General features: G+C 46.8%; 2 protein-coding genes and 2 non-coding genes across 4 annotated transcripts in view; 1 reads left to right on the top strand and 3 right to left on the bottom strand.

Moving 5' to 3' along the window:
• Nucleotides 1-1355, top strand: part of GTF2F2 (general transcription factor IIF subunit 2) — an 83796-nt gene extending 82441 nt beyond the window's left edge. The window contains exon 9 of the mRNA XM_033052437.2: nucleotides 527-1355. Coding sequence (XP_032908328.1) covers nucleotides 527-646 — 120 coding nt within the window. The 3' untranslated portion in view covers nucleotides 647-1355. The remainder of the gene's footprint in view (nucleotides 1-526) is intronic.
• A 7165-nt stretch (nucleotides 1356-8520) lies between these two features.
• On the bottom strand, nucleotides 8521-8656 carry LOC116993238. The gene has a single exon (XR_004417229.1). It is a non-coding gene; the product is annotated as a small nucleolar RNA SNORA31 (small nucleolar RNA).
• A 650-nt stretch (nucleotides 8657-9306) lies between these two features.
• Nucleotides 9307-14525, bottom strand: TPT1 (tumor protein, translationally-controlled 1). Its single transcript, XM_033052439.2, has 6 exons — nucleotides 14354-14525; nucleotides 14034-14107; nucleotides 13199-13389; nucleotides 12349-12454; nucleotides 10933-11049; nucleotides 9307-9533 (listed from the first exon to the last, which is right to left on the bottom strand). Exons 1-6 carry the CDS (start codon nucleotides 14379-14381, stop codon nucleotides 9531-9533), a joined length of 519 nt encoding a protein of 172 aa, XP_032908330.1. The 5' UTR covers nucleotides 14382-14525; the 3' UTR covers nucleotides 9307-9530.
• Nucleotides 9599-9729, bottom strand: LOC116993236. The gene has a single exon (XR_004417228.1). It is a non-coding gene; the product is annotated as a small nucleolar RNA SNORA31 (small nucleolar RNA).
• Nucleotides 14526-19646: the final 5121 nt, after the last annotated feature.

Here is a 19646-nt window from a genome sequence, read left to right as displayed (position 1 = left end):
AATATTTTAAGGTATTAGAAAATTCTTAGACGTATACTCAGCTCTCCTCTAAAAATGAGGCCATAATAAAATGCTTAAAGCTTTGCAAAATGGCATGAAAACCAACAGCTTGAGGCTTTGACAAGGATTTTCAAGATAATCCCAGCCCAAGCAGGAAGAAAGGTCAAGAGCTTTTAGCTCAGTTGGAGGAATTCCAGCAGGAGGAAGATGAATGAGATTAATAGTTCCCAAGAGGTGCTGGTAACTTCATTTCAGCAGCCCCTGAAGTACTTGCCTCTCAGAGGGACTGCCTGGGAGTCATCACCCCTGGGGCTCAGGTGCTCCCTGCTGCATCCCTGGGGCTTGCAGTAATCCCGGCTGATTCCTGACGGTTGAAGTCTATCCCAGAGTCCCTCCCACACCAGTTAGTGCCCATCAGCCAGCTGGGCTGTCTGCCCCTTAGGAACTGAGTCCCTGCAATTTAACAGGTGTGTAGGAACTGTGGTAATTGCCTACCTGTTTAATTTGAATTTTTGTTTCCTTTCAGATATACTTGAAAGAAATTTTGAGAGAAATAGGCATCTACAATGTGAAGGGGACCCACAAAAACACATGGGAGCTGAAGCCAGAATACAGACATTACCAAGGAGAAGAAAAGAGTGATTAACAAAAACATTTATGAAGTAAGAGTGATTGCACTGAGGGAACTGTGGTGTTTACAGACAGGACTGAGCACAGTGCAATGATAAATTAAAGCAGCTGATACTTTGTAATTTTCCGTAGTTTTTTTCCCCAAGGAATATTTCTTATATGTTTCTATATATGCTTTGTCTTTTGACAGGAAAAGTTTATAGAATAAACTTGTATTAGATTTAACTTTATTAGAAATCTTTTGAGTTTTCCTCTTACTTTTTATTGGTAGCTTTGTGGCTTTTCCAAGCCTTCATAACTTTGATGGAAAATGTTTCTTAGAGGAACCCATAACTTTGTGGGTTTGCATTCCAGTGTAACCAGGTTAATACGCTCAGTTCTGCTGGAATCTATCAGGGCTTCGTCTGGAAGCCTGCAAATGTGCACAACCCTTTGTGCAGTGTTTGTGTGGAATGGACATGATGCTCCTATTAATATCAGGCTTTAGGAAAACAGCCACAACCATGGTGCTTTATCACAATCCTTAGACTCCCTGGGAACAAACCAATGCAGCTAAAAACCCATAAAGTCAGTGGGAAGATATCAGTCCCCTCCATGTGATTACTGAGAAAAAAATGAAATGTCTGTTAGGTACAGCAAGGAATAGTTTTATCTTCTGTTTGGTTTTTATGCTGATACCTATGTTCTGTTTAAGCATACCAATAAAAGCATTATTTTAATTTGTACCACACAATGTTCTACATTATTGACTGAATACGTTGTGATTTAAGTGGCATAAGGCTGAAGTGTTTTCTCAAAGCATGTTTTTATTGCTGGCTTTGCCACTGGGTTCCTCTGTGGTTTGGAAAAGACTGCTAAATGTGTTTGTGTCTCTGTTCCCCCATTTTTGCAATGTACACTGCAAGGGGGTTGTCCCTTCAACATCCTTTTTAGGAGGGAGCAGGGAGGGGACTACTTAATTATATTCTCAAAGCTTTTATGTTAAAGAAAGAGCAAAGAACACAGAGTGGGGTAACCTCAGTATTATACCTGCAAATGAAGCAGAAGGTGAGGTTTAATAGCTCAGCTTTCACATTCTGTCATGTCCTTCAGGTGCATGCATCATTTCTGCTCACTCTAATGACACAGGATGTATGTGTGAGAAGCAAACATTCCATTATTGGTCAACTTGGAAGCAGTGAAAGGCTCAGCGAGTGATGAAATGCTTTCAGAGGTTTGTAAAAGAGCTGTTATACATAAGTCACAATTTTGCTTAATTCATTTTTTTTTTCTAGAGTTGTTTGTGTAGATATCTCTCTACAGCTACACTTCAGGCTGGTGTTCAGCATCCTGTGGCATTAAGTGCCCATTCCCAGGAGAGGGACTGCTGAGAGTTTTGAGCAGATTGCATTCCAGGAGGGTGTGTGCCTTCATAAATACTGCCACTGACTCGTGTCTCCTTGGCTCCACAGCAGGACCCAGCTTGCAGGTGGTTGCAGGAGCCATGTGAGGATGCTGAGAGAAACACAGGAAGTCACCTTTGTGTCTGCTGTGGAACATGATGTGCTCCCGGGCAGTAGCCAGGGCCTGTTCACACTGCTGTCCTTACTGCTCGAGTCCTCTGTGGACTTGTGTTCAGGGATGTCTAGGATGAGAGCTCTTGCCTTTCATGAGCTGTGCTCCTCTGTGGGATCCGTGTCGTTTCAGCAGCTGAAGCTGAAGCAGCCAGCAAGTCTAGGTCAGCTTCTCCCTTCTGTTGCTCCTCACATGGTCCTCAAACCATGCAGGGGGTGCCATGCAGTCCTGATCAGTAGTGTAATTCCTCACCACAGGTAAAAATGACTGTGACATTTCAGAGGGAAATGGTTGCCTTGAGTGGGATCCCCAGCAGGATTAGTTTAGCAGGAAAGTTTTTGATCTGATTGTATTTCTGGTTTTATGTGAGCTGCTTCACAGTTTGTCTTCAGTCGAGAGGGACATAATCAGTCAGCATGAAATGCCTGAACATGTAAGTAAAGGAGGTATTTTATTGATCTGCAGAGTGCCTTTGGACAGGGTAAATAAGCTCTGCTCAGGAGTAATGGAAAATGAGCAGAGCACTCTGTTTTTTATGGGGTTTATGGTCTTTGCAAAGGGCTGATTTTTTTATGGCTATCATTAAAAACGTGTAGAGTGCTAGAAGTAAACAGAAAAAAGAAGCAGTGGAGTTTTCAACCAGCAAGCAACCAGAAAGGTTGAGGAATGCTAAGGTGTACTGGTCTGCTTGCAGCCTTTTATGGAGTAGCACCAGTTACAAATAATGAGAAGCAGAACAGTGAGGAAACATAATTTCAAAAATGGAACTAGGAAATGCTCTATCAGAATAAACTAAGAAAAGATAACCAGTGGAGAGTCCGGAAACCAGGTAGCTTGTGAATTATTTTTTACTTGCTTCCTGCATGATTTTGAAGTTTTTCAAGCATGTTAGGTTGCAATTGGAATTTAAGCCTCAAAAGCTGCCACAATATCCAAGTGGCATGAGAGAAGGGAACAATGAGCCCATAGAGATGCTGTTCTAGACATGAAAGATGCTCTCCTGTGCTGGTAACAGGACCTGTGCTGTGCATTCAAGGGCTCTGCTGGCTCCTGCCTGCTGGGCGCACATGGTAAAGATGAAGATGGGAGTTTTTAGGTGCCCTTAGCAGGTCACCATCCAGCCTGCAGCCATGGGATCTTGCAGCACAAGAGAGAAAGATGCAGCAAGATAAACATGCTGCTATGGGCCCCATATTCTACCTTCTGCAGTAACACAGGGCACTGCAGGACTAGTCTAAATTCATGCAAGGCTGAGATAAAGATTGAGCATTTGAGAGAACCTCACTTGGATGCATCACTTAATAAGCAGCAAAACCTCTCCAGCTCTGCTGCACTTGTTCCGCACGGGGCCCTTACGCAAGTGCTCTTGGCAGGATTCCCATCTGCCAGAAGAGAGGAGGAGGCTTGGAGGCATTCAGGTCTGATTCCCTGGCCCCCACATTCAGATTAATCTAAACCCTGGACTTGTAGCAGTGATGAACAATTCCCTGCAGGTCGTCCCATGTGCTGCTGTCTCTGCTCGACACTGAACTCTGCTCATGCAGATGTTCTTGAATATTAGTGGTCAAAATGCTGCTTGGCAAGTGGGCCCCACAGGCATGAGCAGAAGTTTCTGTGTGCTAAATGCCATTAAATGAGATTAAAAGCACATATACTCTCCAGCATTGCTTGTCCCAGATGGCCAGTTTGAGTCATTGGAAATTCCAGGTAAGCTCAGGCAGTACCAACAGGGACCTGAGCAGACAGGAGGTGACAGCCACTCCTTTTAGAGATCCCCTGCTCACTCAACCTCCCTTCTCTTTCTTCCCAACCCAGGGAAATGAGGAGAATCAAAATAAAACTTCTCTGTTGAGAAAGAACAGTTTAATAGCTGAAAATTACTAAAATATAATAGTAATGGTAAAAAATTACCCAAAAAAAAGGGAAAAGCAAGTGATGGACAACGCATCTGACTGATAGCAGAGCTCCCTTCCTGAACCCAGGGCAGTCCCCCCTTATGGGTAAGTCCCCACATTTATATACTGGGCATTCTGTGGTGTGGAATATCCGTGGTGAGCTCAGGTCACCTGTCCTAGCTGTGCTCCCTCCCTCTGTTTCTACCGCATCCCTTCTCACTGGCAGAGCATGAGACAATCAAAAAATGTCCTTGACTTAGGGTAAACACGACTTAGCAGAAAAACAGAACATCGGTGCATTATCAACACCGCTTGGATTCTGAATCCAAAACACAGCACTGTAACAGCTACTGAGAAAAAATTAACTCAGAAATGTGCATGGCTGAAAATCAGGACAGGGGGACCGGGATGGCACATGCTGCCGGGGATGGCTGGCGGGCTGGTGCAGCTGCAGCCAGTGGGTGAAGGGCAGAGTTGATTCCCGAAACACCTTTTTGTGGGCAGCGTGAGGAAGCACCGGCAGCTGCAGGCAGCTCTTTGGCCACAGCAACCCCACAGCTGCAGGGGCAGCAAAATCATCCCTCCCTGCTGCCCAGCTCGGGTGCAGACACAGCTGTAGGTAGAGCAGCTAAGCTTGAACCGGACTATTCCAGTTGCAATAGTGGGGTTTAGTTTTGTTACCCAAGGAGAGTGGGAGCACCCAGCTTTACATGGCCATTTTTTGACTACTCTGTTATAAAGAATTTGGATAGCCAATCTTTAAAAAATTATTCAACATCTATGTTCATGGACATTTCATATTACAAAATAATCAAACAGCTGGATTGCTTTGTGCCAGCACACCTGCACCTTGCTGAAGATAGGAAGAAAGAGGTTTGCTCTCTGAGATGCCAGCAGTGCTTCCTTTCCTGCAGCTGCTGGTTAGATGGGGAGGCAAATCCCAGCTGTTAGCTCCCAGGATAAAGTGTGGGCTGCAAAGAAACAATGATTCAACATTTTATCAGTGTATCCAGCTGCTGCCACATTGGCAATATTGGCATCACACCACCAAAATGGTCTTTAAAACGTCTTCAAGGGTCTTTAGATCCTTTCTGCCTGAGGTGAAAGGCGATGAATGCAGCTCTAGTGGATTAAAATGCCCAGCAGCCACACACATTCTCAACAACATCCCACCCACTCCTGCATAACACACTGGCAGGGTTGCCAGCATTTGTTGGCACCCAAAAAAAGCTCCCTCAAGCCACCAGCCCTTGCCACAGGCACTTGGCTGTGATCTCTGCACAACAGCTTCCAGCTGCAGCTTCGACCAAAAGGCAGCCAAGACACAGGGACTGCAAACCAGTAAGACTGTGCTCTTGGCAATGGATTTGGTATTGTTTAGGGCAAAAACTGCCAAGCCTGGCTAGGGTTTTTTCCTCCTACCAAGACGTTTATCCCTGAGCTAATGAACGAAGTGTTTAACTGCTGCTCTCCCACTGCCGGCTACAGTGACACAGAGATTTCCTGGTCCAGAGCAAAACATCCCAGCTTACAATGGCAGCAACACCCCGCAGAACTGGCTACAGCGCTAAAGCATAGATGGAGGTTCACAGGAGCAGAGGGAGGCATCCTATCTGCTCCAAGCGAGCAGCAGAGTGTGAAAAAGCGGAAGTATCTTGATGTAGATATTATTGCTCTTTAATGAAAGCATCCTCCCCGAACGGCTGTCACTGAAAACACTGCCAAGATTGCAGTGGGCTGACCTGTGCCAGCTCAACAGCCAGAGGCTTGCTTAGGGAAGAAAGCAAATTGCAGCTTTTCCATTTTATTTCCAAAAAAAAAAAAAAAAATTTATTTGATAACCATGTCCTAAGCTTATTGTAATTGCCTCCTGGTTGCGAGCTAAACTAGTTTAAAAAATAAATTCACAAAAAAAGCCCCCAACCCCAATCAAACCCAACTGTTTTCTACATACTTCAATTTCAAACCTTCCCTTCGCAGGTTCTCCCTCCTTGTGCCAAAGCTGAAGGCTGCACAAGGCTCCGAGACCATCATCCATCTAGGCTCTGGCATCCACCCCCCAACCCATGCTCAGAGGGCAAAGCTAAGGACTGGGCACCTCAGAGGGGCAGTAGGGACACCAGTCCCTCTCCCAGCACACCAGATATTCCCTGCATGAACACCCCCAAGTCTGTACCCTTTCTTCTCAAAGCAGATGGCCAAGCAGCAAAACACTGCTGCAGCAGCATTTGGACATTAACATCAGTCACTGGCACATGAAAAGTGTTAGGAGTTTTTTGTTTGCTTCCAAAGGGCAAAAATAGAGTGGAGTTGTAGGTAGGGCACCAAAACTAGAAGAGACAAAAAGCAGACATTGAGGGGGAACACTGGGTGGGAGGGCAAAAAGTTATGGGGACCATGAACATGTGCCCAGCACAGCAGCTGCTTCCTTCAGCCCCAAAGCATCACTCCTTTAACCAGAGAAGCATGAAACTAAAAATGCAAGTTGTTATTTTCATAAGCAAATCAGCCTTCCTTCTCCTGTCAGCATTCAGCATGTAGTGGGTGCAGGAGCACCCCAGAGCCTGAGACCCAAGCCAGCATAAGGAAGTTTCTACCCAGCTGCTTAACCTGCTCCATGAGACTCAGGGAAAATGCAGATTGGATCCTTCCCAAATCCACTGAAAGCATCTTTCCAGGAATGAGAGATGCAAGCCTGATAAGCACATTTTAAAACAAGATGGGGCCAAGTGTTAAAGCTGTTCTTCAGTTCTGACTGTATTTTAAGCAGCACCAGAGTACTTCGTTATCATGGGGGATTTTATCAATAACTTCAAAGCTGTTGCCTGAAGTATGAAAACTTTCCTTTCCAAATCACTTCAGCTTTTCAGGTCCAAGAAAGAAACAGCTGCTTGAGGTGAAGACGGGCCGGAAGAAGAGGAATTATGCTGTAAGGAAATATGCAGACTTCCTTCCCAATACAGAGCTGCATCACAGGCTGTGGACAAGTGCATTTACCAGCACAGGCTGCCCCCTGCACAGCATGTAGCAACTCCCACCTCTCCCTCACCCTGACTCCACAGCAGGCAGCTACCACAGCAGTGCAGCTGCGACAAGCACTTGTCACTGCCGCAGTCCTTCCCTGCCACACCCTTCCTGGTGCACCTGACAGACTTGATGCTGCAAAGCAGCAAAACTTATTCTCTTCCCTGAGAAACTGAAGACAGGAATGCATTTTTGGGAAATGCAGTGAGTGAAGCAAGAACACTTCTCTTGCAGCTCACTGAAGAAGCAAAATCCTGCATCTCCAGAGCCTTTGCAAGGACACATCACTTACAGCATGCTGAAAGGAACCTTCCCACCAGAGGCTGTGTCATGCAGTTTAAAAGCATACCTGCTTGGAGCCCAGAACTCCCTAGTTAGGAATGTTTGCACACAGCAATTAAATACCCCAATGAGCCTGGAATACAGACAGGGTGACACGCAATTTGTCATTCAACCAAGCAGCAAGGCTGTGCTCATCATGCTTTGAAGCACCTGCTTTTTAAAGCAGCACTGCATCTGTACACAGGTGCCACGTGGCAGTTTGCTCCAGGCTGGTGCCCAGGGCTCCCAGCTTCGGCAAGACCAGCCAGGCAGGGGGAGGAGTCATTTCCACTCCCACATATCAGCTCCAGTTTTAAACTTTGACTCACAGGAAGTGGGAGCCAGGGCTATGAGGGGCAGCACAGCCGTACCAGCACTGCCCCGTCCACACTAACTTTACTTAACTGAGAAGTCTCAACTAAATCTTTTTCCACTCCCTCTCTTTTAATGCTCCCATTTTTAATGAAGATGCAACAGGAAAGGGAAAATAACATCCTCACCTGGCTCCATTAATCACATCCTCTGCAAGAAAAGCAAGAGTTGCCTCAGTGACTTTAGGCTTTGAACCTGCCTCCCTGCCTTTCAGCCCCATTGGGTGAAGCAGGTTATACCACAATTGTATCTCTCCAGAAGCTCAGCTGACCCAAAACCCTTTATTGAAAGAGTTTAAAAAAAAAAAAAACTACCCCCCCTCACTACATATATATATGAAGTTCCCACAGAACTGAAATAGGGTGCATTTAACCAGACAGAACCTGAGCGATAACTAGGGCATGCTCCACTCCCTCCTTCAGTCTCTCACTCCTCCCAGCCTGCTGCTGTAACTATCTTAACCGTGCAGAATCCCCATCTCCACCTCCACCCTCCAGCATCAGGGGCCAAAAATTGACACAAGACAGCAAAGATGTGAAAACTCTTGAGATAAAAAGTTGGCAAGTGGGCCATGCCCTCCTCTTTCAGGCACCTTTACCTCCTATGCCTCTGCCATCACTGCAACAGAAAAAGTTAATGATTAGCAGTCCAAGGCAACATCCCTGGTCAGGAACGGGGTCAGCAGCAACGGACACCCCCTTGCTCCAGATGGGGCTCTGAAAGAATTTGTGTTCCTTTATTCAATCCAAACTGCCATGGGGTCAGACAGGCAGAAAGCGCAAGGAACCTGTTACTGTTGCATCTCAAGAAAGAACCCAAGAAGCAACAGTGTCTGCTCCAGGTCTGTCAAACAGATGCATTCCCTAACAAGGCACGCAGCAGGAACTAAGTTACAAATACAGGCATTCACGTGGTTTGGAGGAAGTCTAGGGCACACCTAGGCCATTCCAGCATCTCTCTCCAAGAGACCAACTACAGAAAAACCCCAAATCCTACAACTTGACTGAATTCTAGTTCCTATACTCCCCAGCAGCTGCGAAATGCAGGGTACCACAGCCAGGCTGTATTGGAAAACTGAACCATTTCACTTTTTCTCCCCTGTATTCCCATTTAGCCTCCTAACTTGATCTTGAAGACAGACTTCAGCTCAAGAGAGGCTCGAGTATTTTTGTCTGACAAGGCAGCTCAGCCAGCACTCAGCTTGAGTAGCACATATTCCATTCTGGGATGTTTTTATTATGCATTTCTTATCTCTTCCAGAGATAAGCCTCCGCACAATCATAAAAGATGAAGGTGGTCCACTCCATTATGACACTTCTTGGACTTTGCCTTATTTACCTAACCTCCTTTTGCACTCCAGTGCTGCAGGCAAACCATGAAATCTCTCTGGAAACAGTCCAGTTGTAGTGCGCTAGCACCAGCTGTGCTACTGACAGCACCCAATCCATGCTGCAACCTCTCCTTCGAGTCACCTTGAGTCACACATCAGACCAAAAGATATCACCTAGAATGGGTTTAAATGAGTTTTATTTTAGACAACCTACATGATAGATGTTTTTTTTGTTTTTGAAAACAATGCCTCCACTCCAAATCAGGGTCAAAAATAAGTGAATAAAGCTCAAGATGACATCAGTCCAGTTGTTAGACATTGCTGATTCCTGGTGTTGTGCCGATGAAGAAGAAACAGCAGCCAGCTATGAAGACAAGTGATCCAAAACCATACTGTTTGATTTGTTACTGAAACAAGAGTAGCAAGAGTTAGTTGAAGGTCATGACAGTAACAGCAAGTTTCTGTAACTTGTTTGTGTATTCCCTTATTCAATCTGGGCTGCCACAGTCAGGCAGGCAGAAAGCGCAAGGAAGGTTATTTTTGCATCTTAGTGCAAACCAGGGAGCAACAGGACAAGTGCTCATGGTCTATCAGAGGATGCTGATCATTTTTACAATCATACAGAGCAACTGGCACCCACCAGCTGCTGAGCAAGCCAGGTGGAACACTCATTCACACCCTTCCTGCTTGACACACCAAGGTTCAGATTTCCCCTCTAGTAAGACACATCCTAAACAAGTATCAGGACTCACAATGTACCCACTGTATCTGAAAACAGCTGCACCAAGAAGTTGAAGCTGGTTTTACTGCACATGGGAACACCCTGCTACTGTTCTTTTGCTCCACCTTGAAGTAGATGGAGTTACCCAAAAGGTGTTACCCCCTAGAGGAGATGCACAGAAGCTTCTGCTTCCAGGTGTTCACCAGTTCCAGGGCTAGGACAGACATCCCCCCCTCCATCAGGCTGTGGGAGGTGCTGTGTCTGTCTGGACAATTAAAGTATTCCTTTACTTGGGCTACTGCTCCACACCAGAATCTGGCTCATCTTTACATGACTTGCATGCCAGAAAGCCTGTAAGAGTCTTCACAGATAAATTTAGCTGTCTATATTCAGACTTCACAAGTCCACAATGACTTTGAAAAACAACTGGTGATCCCACACTGCAGTGAATTCCACAGGTCTCCAAGCAAGCTAAAAGCCCACAAGCATTGGGATCCAAATACTGTCCTGTGGCAATCACATTCCAATACAGAATAGTTAAGCAGACCGCAGGAGCTGTCCTGAGCTCAGGTAGCTGGAGATTCCAAATAGAATAAGGCTAAGTACCTGGTCAAGTATTAGTGTTTTCCCAAATTTAGGACAATATTTAAACTGATAGCTCCTGTATAAGGGCACCAGATTAAGTGAAAGATTGAACACAACCATGTAAGGTACTTCACAATTAATGCCCAGAAAAGGGATCCAATGTAGAAGTGCTCCATTTCAGAGGACCTGCTCTTGAATCTAATGGTTTAAACCCATTCCCAATTACACACATCTTACCAGGGCCATTCCTTCTGCATTTCTTAGCATTAAGTCACAATGAATCACTGCAGTGACACTACATCTCCTTTTAGTACAGCTTAGTAGTACTCAAAGAAAGTTTCAGGCACTTTGTATAATATGAAAGCACAAATCAGGCTGTACTTGCACAAAATCCAAAGTTTTCAAACTGGCAGCTACTGTTCAACTTTAACAGGAGAATAAGGGATGAAGGAGCTCACCATGGACTTGGCCACATTCACCCACTTCAGCTCAGTACTTACACATTTCTCGATTTCTAAGCCGTCCTTAAAGAAAATCATATATGGGGTCACACCATCCTCACGGAAATCCAGGAGAGCCACCATTCCATCTGGATTCATGTTCTCCCCTACAAAGAACTTCAGAGAAATAGGTCACTAAGACATTTAATTGGCTAATGCCAGGAGAAAATGCTTTTTTATACACAAATAATGCAGTATCACCAAGCTTAGTTTCCCTGACCAGCCACAGGGATTTTCCTTCTCTGCAGTTTGTCCATCTTAGTGCCACCATGGCTGAACACCAGAAGAAAGAGATTCCATCCAGAGGGACCTTGACCAGCTGGAAAGGAGGGTCCATGGGAACTTTGTGAAGTTCAACAGGCCAAGTATAATGCCCTACACCTGGGTATGGGCAACCCCAACCACAAATCCAGGCTGGGCTTGAGAACAGATTGACAGCAGCTCTCAGGAGAATGACTTGGGGTGTTGGATGATAAATAACTCTGTGTAACGCAGCACTGTGAGCTTGCAGCCCAGAAATGCAAATGTATCAAAATAGGATCGACCAGCAGGTTAAGGGAGGTGATTTTGTTCCTCTGCTCTTCTGAGACCTCACCTGGAGCACTGCATCCAGCTCTGGAGTTGGGATCCCAATACAAGAAGGATGTGGACCTGTTGGATCAAGACCAGGTGGGCCACTAAGGTGGTCAGAGGCCTAGAGCACCTCTCCTACGAGGACAGACAGAGTTGGAGTTGTTCACCCCAGAGGCTCCAGGGAGACCTTACAGCACCTTCCAGTACCTAAAGGGGGCTACAAAAAGTCTGGAGAGGGACTTTTGACAGGAGCACATTGCAGTAGGACAACAGGGAATGGCTTTGAAACTCAAGAGGGAATAGATTTAAGATTCTATATCAGGAAGAAACTATTTACTGCAGTGGTGGTGAGACACCAGCATAGGCTGACCAGAGAAGCTGTGGATCCATCCCTGGAAGTGTTCCAGGCCAGGCTGGATGGGGCCCTGATCAACCTGGTGTAGTGGAAGGTGTCCCTGCCCAGGGCAGGGGACTGGAACTCAATTATGCATTTCAACCCAAAGCATTCTGTGATTCAATGATTTTACCATGCTGCTATGAACAGAGTAAGAGACAGGAAGCGCCAAAGTGACCCTCTTGTTAGATCTTCCCAGTCTAACTGCACAGTCCTTGAGTGGCCATTACAAATGCAGCTAACTGCAAGCATTACCAGTTGAAATGAGATTCCCCAAGCAGCTAACTGTCTTTGGCTGTTTCTCCTCCCTGACTCTCGGGGCCTCTAATACTCTCAGAGGTGATCAGGTTAGCATCCTCACAACAGAAGTCCTCAAAATTCTTCACAAGCTGATCCGCAGATGAATCAATCACAGCTTATCAATACTGCTGTAAGGAGACAAAACTTACCTGGTAGTTTTTGAAGTTGGCAAGGATGTGTTTGATTTGTTCTGCAGCCCCGGTCATGAAAGGCTTTACTCTCTCTGGCTTGTGTTCCTCAAGTCTGGCTTTGATTCTGGAAGGAGTAAGAAAAAGTGCTCTGAAAACATGTTCTAGCTTAACAACTTCACTGTCTGGCAGGACTTCCTAGCAGAAAGAGTAGCAACCAGTCAAACTCTGATTTTGCTGCCTTTCACCCCACTCCCTCTCGAAGCCCCCAAATCTTAAATTAATTTTGCAAGTGAAATCACAGAACAGTACCTGCCACTCCTACCAAGGTCATTTTACGACCAGGCTAATGATAGGCAAAAAATCAGCAAGCCCTCCCTAGAGCACCAAGAGTATCACCCATCCATGTCACAAAGCCTTTTCACTTTCAGTATTAACCCCACTGAAGACCAACCAACAGAAATTACACCATGAACTAGCAAAAAAGACCCATTCACACACGTTTTTTAGCTGTTTACATTGCACACTAGAAAAGCTTTGGAAGCTGGAAGCTTTTCTTTATCACCTCAGTCCCTTCCACATGAAGGTTTGGCATGGAGAAATACAAAAGAAAACAGCAAGGTTACAAATAAGATCCAAAGCACATGATCAGGTCCCTCTGCCTTAGCCAAGATAAACATAGATATTCCAGCACCCATTCCTCAGGGCTCCAGTTCTGCCAAGCATTGAGACATTACTGAAGTTCACAGCCAGTTTCACACCTGTATCAGAACTAACACCTACTAGGAATAAATCCAATGCTGTTTTTATAATCTCAACCACATAAAAATCACTGCAATCCAACTGAAAGGAAAAGCCTATCAACACTTACGCTTTCATGTAATCCTTGATGTACTTCTTGTAGGATTCTTTTGTGAAGCTGGTCTCCTGAAGGTGGTGGTTAATTACTATGTCAACACCAGTTATGACCGTGGCTTCTGTTCCATCTCCCTCAGGACCTTCAGCAGAGGCATTGCCACCAATTAGAGAGTCATCAATTTGACCCTCTGTCCTGGTGACCATCTAGATTTAGAGACATCAAAAAACTTAACGGCTCTGAAAAAAACCTCAATGCTACTGCTCTTACACACCTATGACCTGACAGCAGGGCACAACTCCAGAGACAGTTCAGTGCAAGGAACCTGGCTGCAGCTTGAGCACTAACTTCCCAGTAACAGGAGAAGAGGGAATGGGTTCAAATTGAAAGACAATAGATTTGGATTTAAGATATTAGGAAGAAATTCTTTACATGGGAGACACTGGCACAGATTGCCCAGGGAAGCTGTGGATGGCCCATCTCTGGTAGTGTTCAAGGCCAGGCTGGATTTGAGTAACCTGGTCTAGTGGAAGGCATCCTTGCCCATGGTATGGAGATTGGAACTAGATGATGATTTCAAGATCCCTTCCAACCCAAACATTCTATGATTCTGTGACTCCCAAGCACGACTCCCCGCACGGTTCCTAACCCAAGCTCCATCACACTCCCGCCTGGCTGGCCCGGGCTCGCTCAGGCACCACCCACGGCAGCACCAGGCACTGGGCCGAGGTGGGTCTTCCCTTCCCTCCCTCCTGTCCTCGCAGGCCGCCACCCTCACTCCCCACCGGCTGTGAGTCACCGCGGAACCCTTCCTCCCTCCCTCCCTCCTTCGGGGCGGGCGGGCACTCACCTTCCCCTCCACTTCCAGGCACAGGCCGTCCGCCACCTCCCGGATCTTGTAGATGTCCGAGAACATCTCATCCTCTGCGGGGGACAGACAAACACACACACACACACCCAGGCGCGTCAGCCTCCGCCTCTCGGCGCCCACCACCTTGCCCCCATCGCTCCCGCCCCCGGGCCCGCGGCCCCCCCGCCCCAGCCCGGCCCCGCACATGCGCGCCGGAACCGCCGGGCCCAACGCCCGGGCCCGGGCCGCGCTTCCCCCCACGGCTCCGAGCGCCGGCCCGGCCGCCCCTCCCGGCAGCGCCGCCCCCCCCGCGGCCTTACGGCTGATGCAGTCCCGGTAGATGATCATGGCGGCGGCGGGGGGCGGTGGGGGCGCGGGGTCTCAGCGCAGCGACCCGGGCGCGGGGCGGGAGCGGGGCGGAAAGGGCCGAGTCAGCGCCTGCCGGGGCTCATATAGCGGGCACGGCCCCGCGCGTCACCGCGCACGCGCACTGCGCGCCGCCCCGCCCCTCCGCCAGCGGCGCCCCCGCGCGGCCGCGCCCCCAACTGCCGCGCGAGGGGGGCGCGAGCGCGGGGTTCCCGCACCGGCACCGGCCCCGGCCCAGCGAGCTGTGACCGCGCGGAGGCCTCCCCTCGGTCTCCTCCCCTCGGTCTCCGCCAGGATGAGCACACCAAGTGACGTGCCTCATACGGCTTCCCCTCTGGGCCCTTCACCGGCGTCATTGCCCTCCTGTGGACGCTGTGATAGCTCCATGTCTGCCTTACACTGTGGCACCCCAAACTCGAGGTGAGGCCGCCCCAGAGCAGAGCAGAGCAGGACAATGCCCTCCCTTGCCCGGCTGTGATGCTGTGCCTGATGCACCAGGACAGGGCTGGCCCTTCTGGCTGCCGGGGCACTGCTCAGGTTCAGCTCACAGAACAGGCAGCAGGGTTTCATCCTTCAGAGCGGGGCAGGACTGGCAGGACCTCTGGGGAGCAACCAGTCCTGCCCCGTGACAGAGCAGAGCTGGTGCCTGTCCCTCATTGCCTGTGGTTGCATTTCATGGGTTTCAACACAAATTTTCCCCTTCTAATCTTTTAAGCTCTCAGTGGTACTTTTCTTTTTGTCTAACTTCTTATGAGGTGCCTGGGATGTGTGATCACTGGCTCTTTTCTCAAGTACTCAGAGTCACCAAGCTGGGATGATCACATTTTCACTTTCTTTTTGCCAGCTGGTGCAAGATGATACAGCTTTTGGGCACATCAATGCATCCTTTCTTTTTCCTCAATTTTTTTTTCAGGGAGACAATTATGTATAGCCACTCTCCTTTCCTCGTGCTGTAGTAGGAAGTGTCTTTACATCCACATTTTCCAAACTAGCCTCCCATTTAACACAGGCAGCCTCACAGTAAATCCATTCACTGACTTTCTTTCCAAGGAGAAGTGCTCCCATCTTTTCCCAAGCACCCCGGGGAAACACTGCTGCCTGTGTCCCACCACAGCCAGAGTGTCCCCTCCATGGGCAGCCTGACAGGTGTGTGGCTGTGTGAGCTGTCCTGACCACTTCCAGCTGCTGCCTCCTTGCTGTGATCCCCACACGCTGCTGAGGGGTTCCGGACCTTGCAAGGGCAGTGACTCGGGGACACAGAAAGTCATTCACCTACTGGGTGTACCTGGACATACATTTGCTCTACGGGGTGCTGCACCTCCAAATAAATGTTATGAATCTCCTGTTATGAATCTCCCAGGGAAATTGAGTTGGGTATGTTCAGAGACACTGCTTATGCACTTGCAAAAGGGTTGGCTGGGGCAGGTATATTTTTCTTATTTTTCTAAGGATAAGTGAGATTTAGCCCCGCAGTCAGGGTCGAGATGAAAGATGGAAGAACAGTTATGCCTAGACCTCTTTTTCCCCCTTTGGATTTACTTTTCTGCAGCAGCCTGTCAGCTGAAACAAATCTAGACCTCACTTGAACTCTGATTCTTAAGAGACATTGGTAAAATACCTTCAAAAGACATCATGGGACCTGAAACGCTTAATGTTGCTAATGATCCTGGACTTGGCGGAGACATCAGGGTACAGGACACAATTCCCTGTCCCTCACCTTCCTTAGGCAGTAAATTGTTCATTGCCTTCTTTGTGTGTGCCAGTGGAGCTCCCTTTTTATCTCCTCCTTCCCTGCTCTTCCTTCCTTTGCTCCAGATACCAGTGCCCTTCAGGGTTTTTTTTCTTTTTTTTTCACTTTTTTTTTCAGATGGTCTAGCTGCTTACATAATCTAATTTAATTTATAAGTCGTTCTCTGCTGGTTTTCACCTTCAAGACTACTGCTGCTATTTCAGGCCTGAAGAAGGGGCTTCTACCCAAAAGCTTATCCCATTTTGTTTTCCTCAGTGGCAGGTAGCCTGATAAAAGAGAGCCCCTCTTTTTACAAACCACAGTAGAAAAAGAGCAACTTACATCTTTAGCAGCGTGTTGAGTGACAGGGGAACATTTGGCTCCTTCTATGTAGTGTAATATGCAGCTAAAAACATCCAGTTAGTAGGTGTGCTTCAATTTGGTTTTAATTTTGAGAGATTGTTCTAGAAAAATGGATATTTCTGCAGTAGTCTGGAAACCTCTTACAAATTCATCAATTTGCTGAAGTCAGGGTAGAAAGCCTTTAGCACAGTGTGAAGGAAGATGGACCTTCAGGTTGCTTTGCCTTGCCTGTAGGTGTGTATTAAGAGTTGCAGGTGTAAAATCTGAGATGTCATTTAAAAATGCGTCTGTTAGATGGGTCAAGGCTCCAGTGTGAACACCAGTTGGATGTGGAGTTAAGTTAAATCAGTATCAAGTTAAAGTTAGCAGTGTTTTAATTGGCATAGGCTTCACTGAGCTACCAGTGATGAAATTTTCCTGTGATCACGTATAAACATAGAATTATGTCATGTGCTGATACTTTGTGAAATAGATTTGAAAATGCTTTTTCCCCCGTTTTTTTCAGAAATCAGTGACATTTGAGAAGTGTTCCTCACCTGCTTTCTGTCCAGGAAACCTCTTCAAGCACTTCTCACATCCAGCCAGAATTGGATTCACATTTCAGAGTGATAGGTTGAAAATGTGGTCCTTCCCTCCTTCTCTCCACCTTTTTAGCTGCCGATTGGCAACCAAAATGATTTGATGGGTTTTCCTGACAGTGCACCTCACCTTTGGTGCTGTGTAAATCCCGGAGGACTGATGGAAATCCTATGGATATATAGATGAGTTTTCTAGTAGTATCTGAGGAGGATTTTCTAGGCAGGTCTCTGCAGAGTCACACAAGAAGCCTTTCTCATGGAAAGCCACGCCTCAGAGAGTTGTGAATTACTGCGGTACTACTTCTATCAAGTAATAGCATTGGATACGGCTATGCTCAACTAATTGTGTCTTGGATTAAAGTGCCAGATGACAGCTGATACCACATCATTCTTTCCCTAAATAAACAGTACATTTGCAGCCCATTGTGGCAACTCCCATTGAGCTGTAAGAAAAGGGAGAAGATCCTGCCTTCTGCTAGGTCTCCTGCAGGGTCCAATCAGTGGAAATAAAGCAGAGGGGAGGCTGGAGGGAGAGACGTTGTACTGGGCTGTGACATAAGAGATAGCACCAGTGTGTTGTTCTAACCTTTGTAAAAGGCTGTGAAAGTCACATAATAAGTGATGTTTTACATCATTTGCTGGGTGTGGTGGAGAGGATCCTAAGTGTGTGTGTATATGTACATATATATCTGCTGGTAGAAAGAAACCGGGAAAATGAAGATTAAAGGACTGAGAGAGCCCTGGCACTACAAAGAGGCTGGCAGGACAGTCCAGTGTCCCCTTCCCCAGTGCATCTCCCAGCACAAAGGCTTTGGGAGAGAGGATGCACGTGATCTGCTCATGTCCTCATAAATCTGTCTGGAATTTAGGACTGAAACAAAGAGCTGTGACTTTGTAGCCCCTCCTTCAACACACACAGATGGAAACTGTAGCTTTTAACTGTTTTTCTTTCCCCGGGGCATTTCCAGGCAATAAAGATTTGATCACTAGTTGTTACTCCTTCTTATTAATTGGGAATTGATCTTACAAAGCCAGACCATCAGTTTGATTCTTTCAGGTGAGTTTTATATTATGAATATAGTCAGTCTCCAGTGTTTGGCAATCCTTCAATTGTTTTGGATCTCAAGCCAAAATTCATAATTTAGATTTACATTGGCAGTGTACAAAGCCAAAATTCCAGATCCCGAGATTAGTACTTGAAAGAGTTGAGCTTTGATCATTAGTGTAGCTTATCAGCTCAGATCTATTCACAAATGATAGATCGTGTTAAACTGGACTAGATAGATAAACGTGTCCCAGACAAAGGCATCACTTTTTAGAATACAAGGAAGGTCTTCGGTTGAGCAGGAGCCCCTCTTGCACTCAGAAAAAAATGCAGGTGATCTTGCCTTGGCATTTCCAGTATTTACAGTTCCTCTCGCTGCATTCAGGACCCCGAGAGCTCTGTTTCTCTCGCTGCCTGCTGCACTTTTGCGAACAGACGCAGAGGTCACTGTGCAGCCACAAGCCCCTTTATCTGTGGCATTGCTTGCACCAGGCCAGCTCACCCAAACCCTGCCCTGGGGGTGTGAGGCTGTCAGCCGGCACTGCAACTGCTGAGTTTTTACGAAAAACAGGACTGTGATTCCCAAGTTAAGAACTATGAAGCAAGGTGCTGCCCACCTGCAATTTTATACTTACTAACCTTATAAACATCCATGTGACTGAGAAGGCTTTGGTAGAAAGGCCTGCACCTGATCCTTGGGTCTGCTGCCAGGTGTCCTACTGATGTGTTGAATGATGGAACAGAGGATGCATTCTTTAAAGTGGCAGTAACAATACATTGGGAAGGATCACACGTGTGTTGGATATTAAGACTGGAATTAAGAAGTGATCTTGACACATTGGACAAGTGGCCTGAATTGTTAGAAGGCATTTGGACAAGCCAGCAGGTCAATGAGCAGTCAAACATTTGCTAAAAGGAAAACCTACTTTTGAACACAGAGATGCAGCATAACATTCAAACAACCTCTGAGCCACACATTACTAGAAACTGAAAGAGTGCATAAGGGAAGTGCTGCCTTATTCTTGCTCTGGTCCTCTGTTCTGTTGTAGGCTTCTGCTGCTGACAAATGCCAGGGAATGCTGAAATGATGATGTGCTCCATATGGGTGCTCTGATGTCATGCTCACAAGTGCGGACACAGGACAGACAACTGGGCAGAAGTTCTATACAAAAGATCTGGGATACTGGTGGATCCAAAGCTGAACCAGAATCATGGAGTCATGGAAACATTTAATTTGGAAAAGGCCTCTGAGATCCTTGAGTCCAATCATTAACCCAGCACTGCCAAGTCCATCACTAAACCATGTACTTGAGTGCCACATCTACCTGTCTTTTAAATACTTCCAGGGGTGGTGACTCAACTACATTCCTGGGCAGACTGTTCTGATGCTTTACCAGCCTGTCAGTGGAAAAAAAATCCTAGTGTCTACTTCACCTGTTCTGAGAAAAGACCACACCAAATTGGAGTAGATAAGTGGTGATGTTATGTGTAAGAAACTTGTGCTGTTGTAGATATGAGGGGCTGAGCTTTGT

Source organism: Catharus ustulatus, chromosome 2, assembly GCF_009819885.2.
Source record: "Catharus ustulatus isolate bCatUst1 chromosome 2, bCatUst1.pri.v2, whole genome shotgun sequence".
In the NCBI taxonomy this organism is placed as follows: Eukaryota; Metazoa; Chordata; class Aves; order Passeriformes; family Turdidae; genus Catharus; species Catharus ustulatus.
Note: the sequence above shows the minus strand (reverse complement) of the source record. Positions and strands in the feature narration are given on the sequence as shown.